This window comes from Hyla sarda, chromosome 2 (assembly GCF_029499605.1).
Source record: "Hyla sarda isolate aHylSar1 chromosome 2, aHylSar1.hap1, whole genome shotgun sequence".
Taxonomy (NCBI): Eukaryota; Metazoa; Chordata; class Amphibia; order Anura; family Hylidae; genus Hyla; species Hyla sarda.
In genome coordinates this window covers 370,913,424-370,926,547 of record NC_079190.1, presented here as the reverse complement: position 1 = coordinate 370,926,547, position 13,124 = coordinate 370,913,424, and the positions used below count along the sequence as shown (strand labels likewise).

The following is a 13,124-nucleotide window of genomic DNA, read 5'->3' as shown; positions in this document are numbered from 1 at the left end:
GTCGAAAATGTCATGTGCAGTCTTGAAAAATCAATAATAAATAAAAAACATTAATTAAAAAGGTAAATATATAGAATGCCTGATATATTTAAAACTCAAAAATCAAACAAGTAAAAGCACTAGAAATCGGCAGTCAATCATCCTGCATTTTCACAGTATAAGGTGAATTTGTGGCCAGTAGATGGCACCGGCGGCCTAATTACAATAGTAAAGCAACACTTTCACAGAGGACCGCTAGATGATAGCGGCCGTAAATAGAATCTACCACCGTAACCAGTATGAGATATTCGCACGGATACATGTGGCTGCACGCTCCTGAGTGTGTATGCTCCGTGGTAACTTAGAGTGCTGAATGAAGAAGATCGTCATCTATCGGTGAGTAGATGGGAATATTGGAGATAGCAGTAGTAGTGGTGAGAAATATATATATATATATATATATGTGTATATATATATATATATGCGTGTATATATATATATATATATATATATATACACTGTATACCTCACTAAAGGATCTTGTGCGGCTGAATTAACATAATTGAATGAATGTAAAAAACAGAGGACCTAGTGTAATGACCGAGAACGCTGTAAAAAGGGGATGTGAGTAAATACATGAAAGAATGTTATGGAGACTATATGACAGAAAAAACTATTAAAGGGGATGCAAATGCTGTAGATAATTACATGGGAGGATATTATGAGAACTATGTCACAGGGAATATGAATGCTGTAAATAATTACATGGAAGCATGTTGTGGCACTTGTGTATTGGGAGAGGAAGTATAAGATTAAATGGGAATTAATTGATAAGATCACTCCCGAGAGTTCATTTAGGCCCGAGAGCACCCAGGCAGCAAATCCAATATATTTCCTTTCGCTTCCGTTGTTCAAACCTGTTTGCTGCTTCTTTCGGAATTCTCTCCAGAGGTGTGATCTTGTTCGATGTTCGTTTTCGTGCGTGGCAATTGGCACAATGTCGGGAGACTCCATGCAATTGGAACTTGCTCCTGATGTTGTAGAGATGTTTGTTTAATCTATTGTGCAGGGGTTGAGTTGTTCACCCTACATACTGCAGAGTGCATTGGAGAACATATATCACATAATCAGTTTGACAGGTAAGATGAGTATTATTCTAAATGTTTCACCTGTTCTTTTTGAACTAACTGTAGTTAGAGCGTTTGTAATTTCCTTACAACATAAGCAGTTTTTTCTCTGTTTTAGTAGTAGCATCCGATTGTCCTTTGGTATCCGGCTGCTGTTAATGAAGCTGGCTAGGTGCCAGCAGACTTTTAAGGTTTGGTGCACGTCTATATGTAAGATGTGGTGCTGTAGGTAGAGATTCCTTAAAGGGGTACTCCAGCCCTGAGACATCTTATCCCCTATCCAAAGGATAGGGGACAAGATGTCTCACCGCCGGGTTCCCGCCACAGTGCCAGCTCACAAACAGCGGAGTGGCGACCACAGGGCTGGAGTATCGTGACATCACGACTACAAGATTGCAGGGGTCCCCAGCGGGACCCCCGTGGTGAGACATCTTATCCCCTATCCTTTGGGGATAAGATGTCTCAGGGCTGGAGAACCCCTTTAAGCATCCTGTTGGAGCACATGCCAATGAGTTTTTAGGATGTTTTTAATATATGTTATTTGGCTATTAAAAGTGGTAATAAATATGGCAGTATATTTCTAATCATCCAGTGAATTTGACTGCACTGTATCCTCTTTTTGTTTTGACTTTGGGTTTATACATCTTTATTGGTTAAGTTGTTTAGACCTATCAAAGACATTTTCAATGATTTGCTGGGGATATTTTTGGGTCTTAAAATGTTCCCTAACCCCTCAAGTCCCAAGGCATGATGCACGCTCAACAGGTGAGCGCTCAACATATCCTGTGATGTACCCACGGCTAATGCCGGACATCGCCAATTGGGCTGATGACTGGCATTAACCCTTTAGACGCAGTGATCAAACTTGATCGCCGTGTCTAAAACAAAGTTGCCGGCTAGCTCAGTGGTGCTTGCAATAGGCAAGGAGGATCCCTAACTGCCTCCTCACTGTCTGATCGCCGAATGACTGCTCCATGCCTGAGATCCCGGCAGGAGCAGTCGAGAGGCGATAACACTGTGTAAGAGATCAGTGTATGCCATGTTATAGCCCCCTATGGGGGCTATAACATTGCAAAGAAAGTGTAAAAAAAATGTTAATAGATGTGATTTAACCCCTTCCCTAATAAAAGTTAAAATAACCTCCCTTTTCCCATTTAAAAAAAAAAAAAAAAACTGTGTAAATAAAAATAAAAATAAACATATGTGGTATTGCTGCATTCAGAAATGTCCAAACTTTAAAAATACAATGTTAATAAACCGCACGTTAAAAAAATTCCAAAGTCCAAAATAACGTATTTTTTGTCACTTTTTATATAATGAATTCTTTTTATAAAAAGCGATCAAAAAGTCCGATCAACAATGGTATCAATAAAAACTTCAGATCACGGCGCAAAAAATGAGCCCTCATACTACCCCTTATACGGACAAATATAAAAGTTATAGGGGTCAGAAGAGGACATTTTTCAACATATTAATTTTGGTGCATGTAATTATGATTTTTTTTTATTAGTAAAATAAAATAAAACCTATATAAATTGGGTATCCTTGTGACCGTATGGACCTACAGAATAAATATAAGGTGCAATTTTTACCGAAAACTGCATTGCATAGAAACATAAGCCGCAGATTTTGTGGTGAAATTATTAATAGTATTTCAAAGTAAAATTGTTGGCGCAAAGAACAAGCACTCATATGGATTTGTAGGGAGAAAATTTTAAGTGTTATGATTTTTAGATGGTTAGAAGGAAAAAATAAAAGTGCAAAAATGAAAAATCGCCAAAGAGGGAAGGGGTTAAGGATGCATTAATTTTTTTGAATACGGCGGTATTGGCTAAAAGGGATGTTTTGTACCCATTTTTATAATGTCCACTAGAGAATTCCAGGTAGCTATTGGCATCAACAGACTTAAAATGGGTAAAAGTATAAAAAGAGCAATCATTGTGAGAAATACTTAAGTCTAAAAACTTAATGACTTCTGAAGTAGCTTCCGTGGTGAAAGAAATTCCCCAGTTGTTATTATTGAGGGATTTTAAAAGCAGACCCTCAGAGCCTGTAGGACCATCCCAGATAAAAAAAAAAACAGGTCAGCAATAAAATGTCTATATAAAATGATGTGGGGAGACAATAGTGGATTGTTCCAAATTAATTTTTGCTCAAAGGACCCCATGAAAAAGAGTAGCGAAAGCTGGGGCCGCTTTGGCCCCCATCGCTGTGCCGATTTCCTGGTGGTATATTTATTTGTTATAAGTAAAATAATTCTTTTGTAAAATTAATTGCAGACAGTTTATTAAAAAAATCTTTATGATGGCCACTAAGACTGGAATCATGGTCAAGGAACTCCCGTACACAGGTCAGGCCTCTTTTGTGATCAATATTACTATAAAGGGCCGTGACATCACATGTCACCAGCATCCATCCCGGTTTCCAAGGGATTTCCAATAAGGATTCAATAAGATGGGAGGAGTCCTGTAAATAGCTGGGGAGTGCTAAAACATACTCCTGTAAATAAAGATCCATGTAGTGGGCCATATTGCTCATTGTAGAATTTGAGCAAGACACGATTGGCCGACCAGGAGGATTATTTAGATCCTTATGGATTGCCTGCAAAAAATAAAAATACAGTTTATTTCTGTTTTTGATTGTGATGCATTTACATTCTTATTGCGTTAAGAGACCCTTGTCAAATGCTTCATTGATGAGAGAGTGTAGTTCATTTTCTAATTTAGGAAATGGGTCCATGTCCACTACCGCATAGTATTTTTCATTAGAAAGGATATGGTCTGCCTCCTTCTGATAATAATCCAAGTCCATTATCCCCAAACCGCCCCCTTTATTTGCGGGGTGGAGTACTATATCTTTATTGTTTTGCAAATTTTTTAAAGCTCAGAACCGGAGATATTCTGTTTATATGGCGGATTAGTAGATGCTAGCTTTTTAAAATCAGAAAACACTAATTTTGAAAAAAAACTCAATGCAAGGACCTTGCTTGTATACTGGGTAAAATGATGATGGTAATTTGAGAGATTGATGTCGTGTAGTGGGTAATGTCTTTACATCCTGATGGCCATTATCCCCATCTTTATTACTGGCGCTATTTGCATTGGTATTTTCATGCTCCATACCGGTTGTGTTTTTATTTTTATATTTGTTGTTTTTACTGTTGGATTGTTGAATGGAAAAAAAATCTCTGCAGGGTTGATTTCATAATAAATTTGTTAAAATCCAAGAACAGCTGAAAATGGTTCACAGCTGCAGTCGGGCAGAATGACAGGCCCTTTTGAAGCAAAGATGTTTCACAGGGTGTGAGATTGTACCTGGATATGTTGTAAATGTATACTAAGTTAGTTTTATTTCTTTTTATTATTGATGTGTTCCTGTTTGTACCTTTTTGGCCCTCTCTGCATCCTCGAGTTCTTCTTTTTTTCTTTTTTGGCTCCGTGGGCTGGAGAACTGAGTAATGCTCTGGTTTCTTTTTGGTCGTGCTCCTAAAAAAGAAGAATCACTAGTTAATGGAGTTGAATGCTCCACTCTTACAGGCAGAATAGTTGCTTCAACTGTGAATGGTGCATTATATGTGTGGTTATCAGTGTTATCTATGATCATGATGACGCTGGTGTCTGTCTCTACTTCAGACTCAGATTCCGAAGGACTGCTAGAAATGGTAGTGCCTGGTGATAATGCTGGCATTGGACACACTGAGATGTCCAGACGATCAATACGATCAATGTTTTGTGGTAATGGAAAATCAAAACCGAAAGACCAGGGAGTCAGGAGTTTGTCTAGCGCAGAGAGGAACCATCAGGCAGCCAAGTAAAATCAATGGATTTATTAGATGCAACGCGTTTCGCTGCACATGCGCAGCTTCATCAGGCATGACAAGAGAAGGCTGGTAACAGATATATATACCTCCAGGAATTAACCATTAGAGTACTTTTTGAAAGAGTTGTTACATAAAATTACAAATCCACATATGAATGTGACAATGTATGAAAAATATATAAATAGATATAAATAAATATAAATAGACAAAAGTCGCAAAAATAATAATGAAACAATAATGTAAAAACACAATGGAATCATATAAACATATATATATATATATATATATATATATATATATATATATATATATATATAATACAATTATCGCATGTGGTGTGAATATACCACCACAAGGAACTCAAGCAATCACACCGCCTAGTCACCGGTGCGGCATTCAACAACGCAAGTTGGATATTATTTTAATATATATAATATAAGAGACCTATAAGGTGCTATATATGTTAGTTCAAAAAAGTAAAAAATTGATTTGTATATCACTGCATTATTAAATGAAAGGTAAATAAACAGTGCGATAAAACAAATCGCAACTGACCAGAGGGTGATGTATGAACACTATTTAGAGAGAGTGAAAAAAATTAACTAGAATAACTAGTGCGGTATTGAATACAGCACCCGGCGAAAACGCAGGGTGTGAATATTCGTAAAGATCCAAATTTACAAACCTTATAAAAATAAAAAATGCTGTATGCAGAAAGGAAAGAAAAACAAAAAGCAGAACATGGATAATAAAACATAAAGAATAATAGATACCCAATGGGGCGCTCCAGGATGAACAGCACCGAAGGAACAACGAAAAAAACGATCAAGATATAATATTTTGGAGATTAGTACATTGGAAGAAATGGAAAGTTTTTAAACCCTAATTTATCAGATTATTTACAGTTAAATAATATATTATATATATTAAAATAATATCCAACTTGCGTTGTTGAATGCCGCACCGGTGACTAGGCGGTGTGATTGCTTGAGTTCCTTGTGGTGGTATATTCACACCACATGCGATAATTGTATATATATATATATATATATATATATATATATATATATATGTTTATATGATTCCATTGTGTTTTTACATTATTGTTTCATTATTATTTTTGCGACTTTTGTCTATTTATATTTATTTATATCTATTTATATATTTTTCATACATTGTCACATTCATATGTGGATTTGTAATTTTATGTAACAACTCTTTCAAAAAGTACTCTAATGGTTAATTCCTGGAGGTATATATATCTGTTACCAGCCTTCTCTTGTCATGCCTGATGAAGCTGCGCATGCGCAGCGAAACGCGTTGCATCTAATAAATCCATTGATTTTACTTGGCTGCCTGATGGTTCCTCTCTGCGCTAGACAAACTCCTGACTCCCTGGTCTTTCGGTTTTGATTTTACTCTTACCCAGGAGGGCTGCAGTGGACCTTCTTCTTTACTTCTTCTGCACTTTACCTTGTTGTGTGTGGGCGCACAACCAACTTTGGTAAGCGGCTTGGGAATTACCGTCCCCTACCCCCACCAACAAGATCTACTGATCCCGCACATGAGGCGCCTTCCTCCCTCTCTCTTGTGGTAATGGAAGAATGGATGTGGAAAGAAGGGGAGGGGGGAAGGATACATTTTAAGGAGTTGGATGGCTCCAGACTTGTTGGAAGGGCACTTGGATAGAATGGTTTTGATGGCCTGTAAGTAGAGGCTTCTTGGAGTGCGGGGTGTGCCAAATTTTTCTAAATGTCTAGAAAGTGGCAGAGGTATACCTACAATGTTGGTATGTCATTCAGTAGGTGGAGGTGATTCCATTTTATTAATAGATGTGACACTCTCAACCAGCTAATTCAGGTGAATCAGTTGTGATGGTTTTTTGTTGTTATTTACTGAAGGATTGTAATGGTGTGGTGGACCACCGGGTGTAATGACGGGACCACGGGTGTAGCGGTGTGAGTGGTGGGATCCGGTCGGATTAACCCCGGGGACTGGATGGTATTAACCCCTATTGTTCGTGACGCCAGTGTGGTTTCAGGTTCCGGAACACCACACGCCCTGATTCTCCACTATCCCAATTGCTAGATGTGAAATGAGACTCCACAACCAGTTATGGTCAAACGGAGGCTTTACTGAATATGAGACAGGTGTAATTATCTTCAGAATTCCCAGAGACGTGGCCAGGACCCAGAGGACCTCGCAGCTTGCTGGACCAATATACTTGTAGTTAATTTGACTTGAAATTAGACTTGACTTGACTATGTGCAGGACTTGACTATTTGTAGTTACAGCAGACATAGACTTGAGACTTACTAGAATGAATGTAGCTTTTGGGGACTTCCAGATGCTGTTCATTTGCACTGAGATCTCTGGTGGTTGCTGTCTCAGTAAAGACTGATGGTACAAGAGAGTGAATTGTAATGGCTGCCCCTTTATATAGTGGGGGACTGGACTAAAGCCCATTGGTCAAGCTGATGGTCATCGGTTAAGCCGGTGGTCTCTGTGAGAACATGGGACAACAAATCATGTGACTACATAACATAACATGTGACAGACTTACACAGGTCCTTGAGACCTCCCACAAGTCTTTTGTACTACCTATACATAAGGATGCTGTCTAGGCATTAAAGTGATATACACAACATTATGGAAACAAGAGGGGGAGACCTTGCAGGGGAGCCCCCAGGTCACTGAGGGTCACAACCTGACAAGGCCTAAAGGTAGTACAAGACCATGTCCTGTACTGGGACATTACAATGGTAATGATGAGAATCCGCCTCCCTGTGTTGTGAACGGGCATATTTATATTTACTGTTAGTAAAATTTCTTGTAGATCCCTTTTTATTTGTGTCAGCGCTAGTATCACTAGCCCCTTGGTGTGCATGAGGATTATTATGTTTATTTATTTCTTCATCCGAGTTGGATCTATTTTTATGCCAGGACCACGGGTCCGCCGAATTGTAATCCATTTTGTCCCTATTATATTTATTAGCTTTTGTTTCAATTAGATATGTTTCCAATTTAATCAGTCTACTGGATATATTATGGTTAATCTTGTTAAAATCACCATGCATATTAAACCGTTTTAAGTCATTTTGCAATGTAACAATCTCTATATTAAGTTTAGTGCAATGGGTTATTCTTTCATCACAAATGATTCTTAAAAAGTGAAATGTACAGCTATCTAACAGAAAGTGCCAATCATTCACATAGTCCATATCCTCAGGGAACATGAGGTAAAAAGTCAAACACAACCGACGAGGTGTAATTTTCTCTCTCAGATACCATTCCAAAAAGTTGTATAGTACTTTTCTGTCTGACCACAGTGCTCTCTGCTGACACCTCTGTCCATGTCAGGAACTTTCCAGAGCAGGAGAGGTTTGCTATGGGGATTTTCTCCTACTCTGGACAGTACCTGACATGGACAGAGGTGTCAGCAGAGAGCACTGTTGTCAGACAGAAAAGACATTCAAAAAGAAAATAACTTCCTTTGGAGCAAACAGCAGCTGATAAGTACTGGAAGGGTTAATATTTTTAAATAGAAGTAATTTACAAATCTTTTTAACTTTCTGGCACCAGTTGATTGAAAAAAATGGTTTTACACTGGAGTACCCCTTTAAGGCATACTGACTCTTACCAAGTTTTAAGGTATTGTAATGAGCTGTCTTCAGCACCTGTGCTAATCTGGACCAGATAAAAAAATCTAGAGTGGCTCATGAAGGAAAGAAGAGGCCCCACTACCAATCCTGCCTTTCATCCCATAAGAATCCAGGCATGATAACAGGACTAACAAGTTCTCTAGCAAGCTAAGTCATGTCAAGGATTTTAAAGGGGTACTCCGGAGGAAAACTTTTTTTTTTTTTAAATGAACTGGTGTCAGAAAGTTAAACAGATTTGTAAATTACTGCTATTTAAAAATCTTAATCCTTTCAGTACTTATTAGCTGCTAAGGAAATTCTTTTCTTTTTGAATTTCTTTTTTGTCTTGTCCACAGTGCTCTCTGTTGACACCTCTCTCCATGTCAGGAACTGTCCAGAGTAGCAAAGGTTTGCTATGGGGATTTTCTCCTGCTCTGGACAGTTCCTGATATGGGCATCAGGTGTCAGCAGAGAGCACTGTGGACAAGACAAAAAAGAAATTCAAAAAGAAAAGAATTTCCTCTGTAGCATACAGCTGCTAATAGATACTGGAAGGGTAAAGATTTTTTAATAGAAGTAAATTACAAATCCGTTTTACTTTCTGGCACCAGTTAAAAAAAAGGTTTCCACAGGAATACCCCTTTAACTAATTTCCCTGTGTCACCCAGCTTTCTCTATATGAGATATGTATCTTCTGACACCTGGTTACTACACATACAGGTATCTTGGGGAAGTATAGTGATCCCTGACCACCATTCCTGTCACAGTCTCACACCTGCCATATAGTAGCATTGCTATCTCGGAATAAATGACTGCGCCCCTAGACAACGTGTTACTAATGTTCATGTGATGTCACTGATTCTCTCCCAGTGTTGCAATCCAGTGTCTGTTCTATTTTGTTGAACTTTGCCCTTGTGTTTTATCTGCTGGAAAGTTTCAGAGTCCATTACATTCTCCTGAAAAATCACTGGGCTGCGAAGAAACATCTCGCCCTCTGTCAGGGGATCATAATGGATTTTATATCTAATCTCGGCGCTGGCGCTTTCAGGTTTGTCATTTTCTGTTCAATTGTAATGTAAATTGTGTTTCATGTGTCACAGTTTCTTTAGAAGTAAGCTGTATATTATCTGAAAACCTATCAGGATCAGGGGCTTAACTATAGGAGGGGGAGACCAGTTATATATGTTATCGGTGATAGTTGGGGGGGGGGGTATACATGTTTTCAGATTTTTTTCCCTGGGGCCTAGGAGCTTCAAACTAGGTACCTTCAGCATGACCAAATTTTATTTTTTCTTTTGTCACCCTATTATGAGCCTCCTTTAGACGGTTATAATGACCGATTGTCAAAAAAAAAAGCATTGGTATAAAATATATATATATATGTATATATGTATATATATATATATATATATATATATATAAAGGAAAATAAGAAAAATAACCCATTCAAGAGTTGCATTTATACAACGGACCATATCACGCGTTAGCGCTTCTTCAGGCCCCATAATGGGGCCTGAAGAAGCACTAACGCGTGATACGGTCCATTGCCCGGTGGTCTCCCTGCATGTCCGCTCTTCCCGTCACATGGTATCCTGGTGGATATGAATAAAGAAACCCTGATGCAGTAACACGGTCAGTGCTCCGTTGCTTTCTTTTTTCTATTGAGAGTTTACTCTAGCGACTGCATAACGTTGTAGCACTGCCCCATCTGCTGAACATACGTATTCCAGCACAACTGCATCTATTGCTGCATTATAGGCTCACCTGAGTTGAACATAGAAAGGTGCGGTGTCTCCCCCCTCTCTCTAGACTGTGTTATAGTGAAGAAGAGTTGCAGTATAAGATGTGTCCAGGACACTATGGGTCAGGATATATCTGATGTCATTGGTGTCCTCAATGTGTAATCTGCTGTGGTGGTCTCTGAGGACAGCCTCAAGGCAGGGATTATTAAGAAGCTACAAAACATAAGGTTATGAGGTTAAGGTTAAAATGTTTTATACAGAGTTTCATGGAAATCCCCAAAGTCTTTGCTTATACAGTCAACTCTGAATCTTAAAGGGGCTTCCATAGGAACCTTGGTATTGATGGTCTATCAATATCAGATTGGTGGGGGTTTGTCTCCTGACACCCCTCCAGCTGTTTCTAGAGACCCCTCAGCCTCATAAGTGTTTTTTGCCTACCTCTGGATCAAGTAGGACAGGAGGGACACAGTAGGTATATAGGTTGATTTTCATGAATGTTTGTTTTTTACAACCATACGAACTGTGTTCCTGCTATGTTACTATGAAGCATTATTAGCTATTTATACTCAAAGAAAAGTCATGAAGAAGACAGAGGGGTCATCTACATGTAATTGTTAAGCTGTATCTGCCATTAAGGACTACTGTACTGTATTTGTGTCTTCTAGGTCTGTCTCATCGGTAGGCTCAGAGATAACTCGGAGAGTGAAGACAGTCTCTGCACCACCACAGAGACCCTTCCGTGTATGTAGTCATGACCGATCTGTACGTAAAGGAGTCATTGCTGGCACCCTCCGAGAACTCATAGCAAAGGTGATTTACAAAAGCTCAAGGGACCTATTTAGGTTACATGTTGACACACACGTTTTATATCACAACAGTATATGGGGCAGTTTAAACGTTAACATACTTGTAATATCCCTGTCGGTGTAGAATTTTCTGTGGTTAAAAGGGGGGTTGTCCCACCAAGTGTAATATATGTACTTATATAGTGCTTGCTGAGACAACATATAACCCAATACTTTCAGTTTATTATTGCTTGTTCAAAAGGTTTTCCTACCTGTTTCCCCCTTGGTTACGTTCCACAGCACTCCTGAGAAGTTTGGGTCACCCATGCTCAGTTTGTTTTCCTGTTCCCCATCCTGTGCAGTCTTCTCTTCTGCTCTGTCAGTTTGCCTGGCACAAGCAGTGAGCACTGAAGATTAACCTCCCTTCCTGCTCTCACAAGCTGTCACTTCCCTCTCCTGCTCAGTCAGTCTCCCTCTTCCTCCATCCGACATTCTAACAAACTTATTGGCCCAGATTTATCAAACTGTGTGAGAGAAAAAGTGGAGATATTTTCCCATAGCAACAGCTTTCACTGGGAAAGTGAAAGCTGAACTGTGATTGGCTGCTGTGGGAAAATCACTCCAGTTTTTCTGTTACACAATGTGATAAATCTCCTCATATAGAAGGAGATTTATCATTCTTTTCCAAGGTATGGCTTTTATATGGCAATTTTTTGAACTTACTTTTTCGGGTGACACCCTGACTGGCCTGCCTGGCTCTTAATAGCTGCACTCCAACTATCCCACAACAACCTATCCACCCTCCTCGGAAATTAAAAAAATATTAAAAACATGCTATGCCGCACCATGAATATCTAATGTTAAACCTAACCAAAAAGCTTGAGGGTAATACACACAGGTAATGTAACATTTAATTCAATAGGGTCCTGTGGTAAATTACGTCAATAATGAAACCAACAAAGAAAATAACCACTCTAAATAAACAAATAAAATATATATAACAAACTTTATTAATATTCATCAAAAATTCATGTATAAAAGCAACATGGCATGGACACAAAAGAAAGGTGGGAACCAGGGAGCAGGGGGGAGAGAACAGAATGCTGGATGGTGATCCAGCACATATGAACTACACCACAGTTAGGGTGTGTTACAGTAGTAAGAGGTGTGTAATACAGAAAAAATTATGTGAATCACAGAAAAAAATTATCAAGAATGGCAGAGTAAATGGAGGGAGCCAGAAAGCAGTGCCAGCTGCCGTCCAGGCTAATAAGCCACAGGTTACAACAGAGAAAGGTAGGTAACAAAAGGTAACAAGAGATAACAAGAAGCCCCCACACACACTCCCCGGTAACCCACCAAACCTCCGACGCATTTCGCCCAGCGGGGTCTTGTCCAGGAGTCATGAATATCTGTAGGCATTTTGTTTAATTTTGAGGCCGCATTTTGTGACGTTGGTGGACGGAGTCTTGCGTCGCTGCGCTGAGGCCGGAGTTTACGTCAGGAAGGAAGACAGGAAGACAGCACAGCACCAACAGGCACATAAACAATAGTGAAGCCCCCCAAAAAACTTCTCTGTACGTTATGTGCTCCTGTTATGTGCTCCTCTCTGGCAGTGAGCAGTGCTGGGTTTGTCTGTGTTCCTGCTGCAGTTTGAGATTTAGGACTCCTGCATGAGTCTGAAATCTATAAAAAAAAAGACTGGTAGGGAGACCCCTAGTGGTCATTTTTCAAAGTGGAAAATTAAATAGAAAGAAGCATATTTTTTTTAATAACATGCTATTGGAAAGTTATTCTGCATACATTAATCTATAATATATCAAAAGTTTTTTTGATGAAAGGTACCCTTTAATGGTATAGGGAACTAATGGGCTAGTGCAGTGGTCTCCAACCCACGTACTGCCAGATGTTGCAAAACTACAACTCCCAGCATGCCCGGACAGCCGTTGGCTGTCCGGGCATGCTGGAGTTGTAGTTTTGCAACATCTGGAGGTCCGCAGGTTGGAGACCACTGCACTAGCCCATTAGTT

General features: G+C 39.2%; 1 protein-coding gene and 1 long non-coding RNA gene across 3 annotated transcripts in view; one reads left to right on the top strand and one right to left on the bottom strand.

Annotated features, from left to right (window-relative positions):
• Positions 1 to 316: 316 nt before the first annotated feature.
• Positions 317 to 13,124, top strand: part of CIDEB (cell death inducing DFFA like effector b) — a 29,206-nt gene continuing 16,398 nt past the window's right edge. Inside the window, exons 1-2 of one of the 2 annotated variants that reach the window (XM_056560766.1) lie at positions 317 to 375; positions 10,975 to 11,119. In XM_056560766.1, coding sequence (XP_056416741.1) covers positions 353 to 375; positions 10,975 to 11,119 — 168 coding nt within the window. In that variant the 5' untranslated portion in view covers positions 317 to 352. Of the gene's footprint in view, positions 376 to 9,439; positions 9,616 to 10,974; positions 11,120 to 13,124 lie in introns of those variants that run through there. The other variant, XM_056560765.1, reaches the window with a different exon arrangement.
• Positions 4,491 to 11,600, bottom strand: LOC130357972 (uncharacterized). Its single transcript, XR_008889346.1, has 3 exons — positions 11,367 to 11,600; positions 10,332 to 10,522; positions 4,491 to 4,591 (listed from the first exon to the last, which is right to left on the bottom strand). It is a non-coding gene; the product is annotated as an uncharacterized LOC130357972 (long non-coding RNA).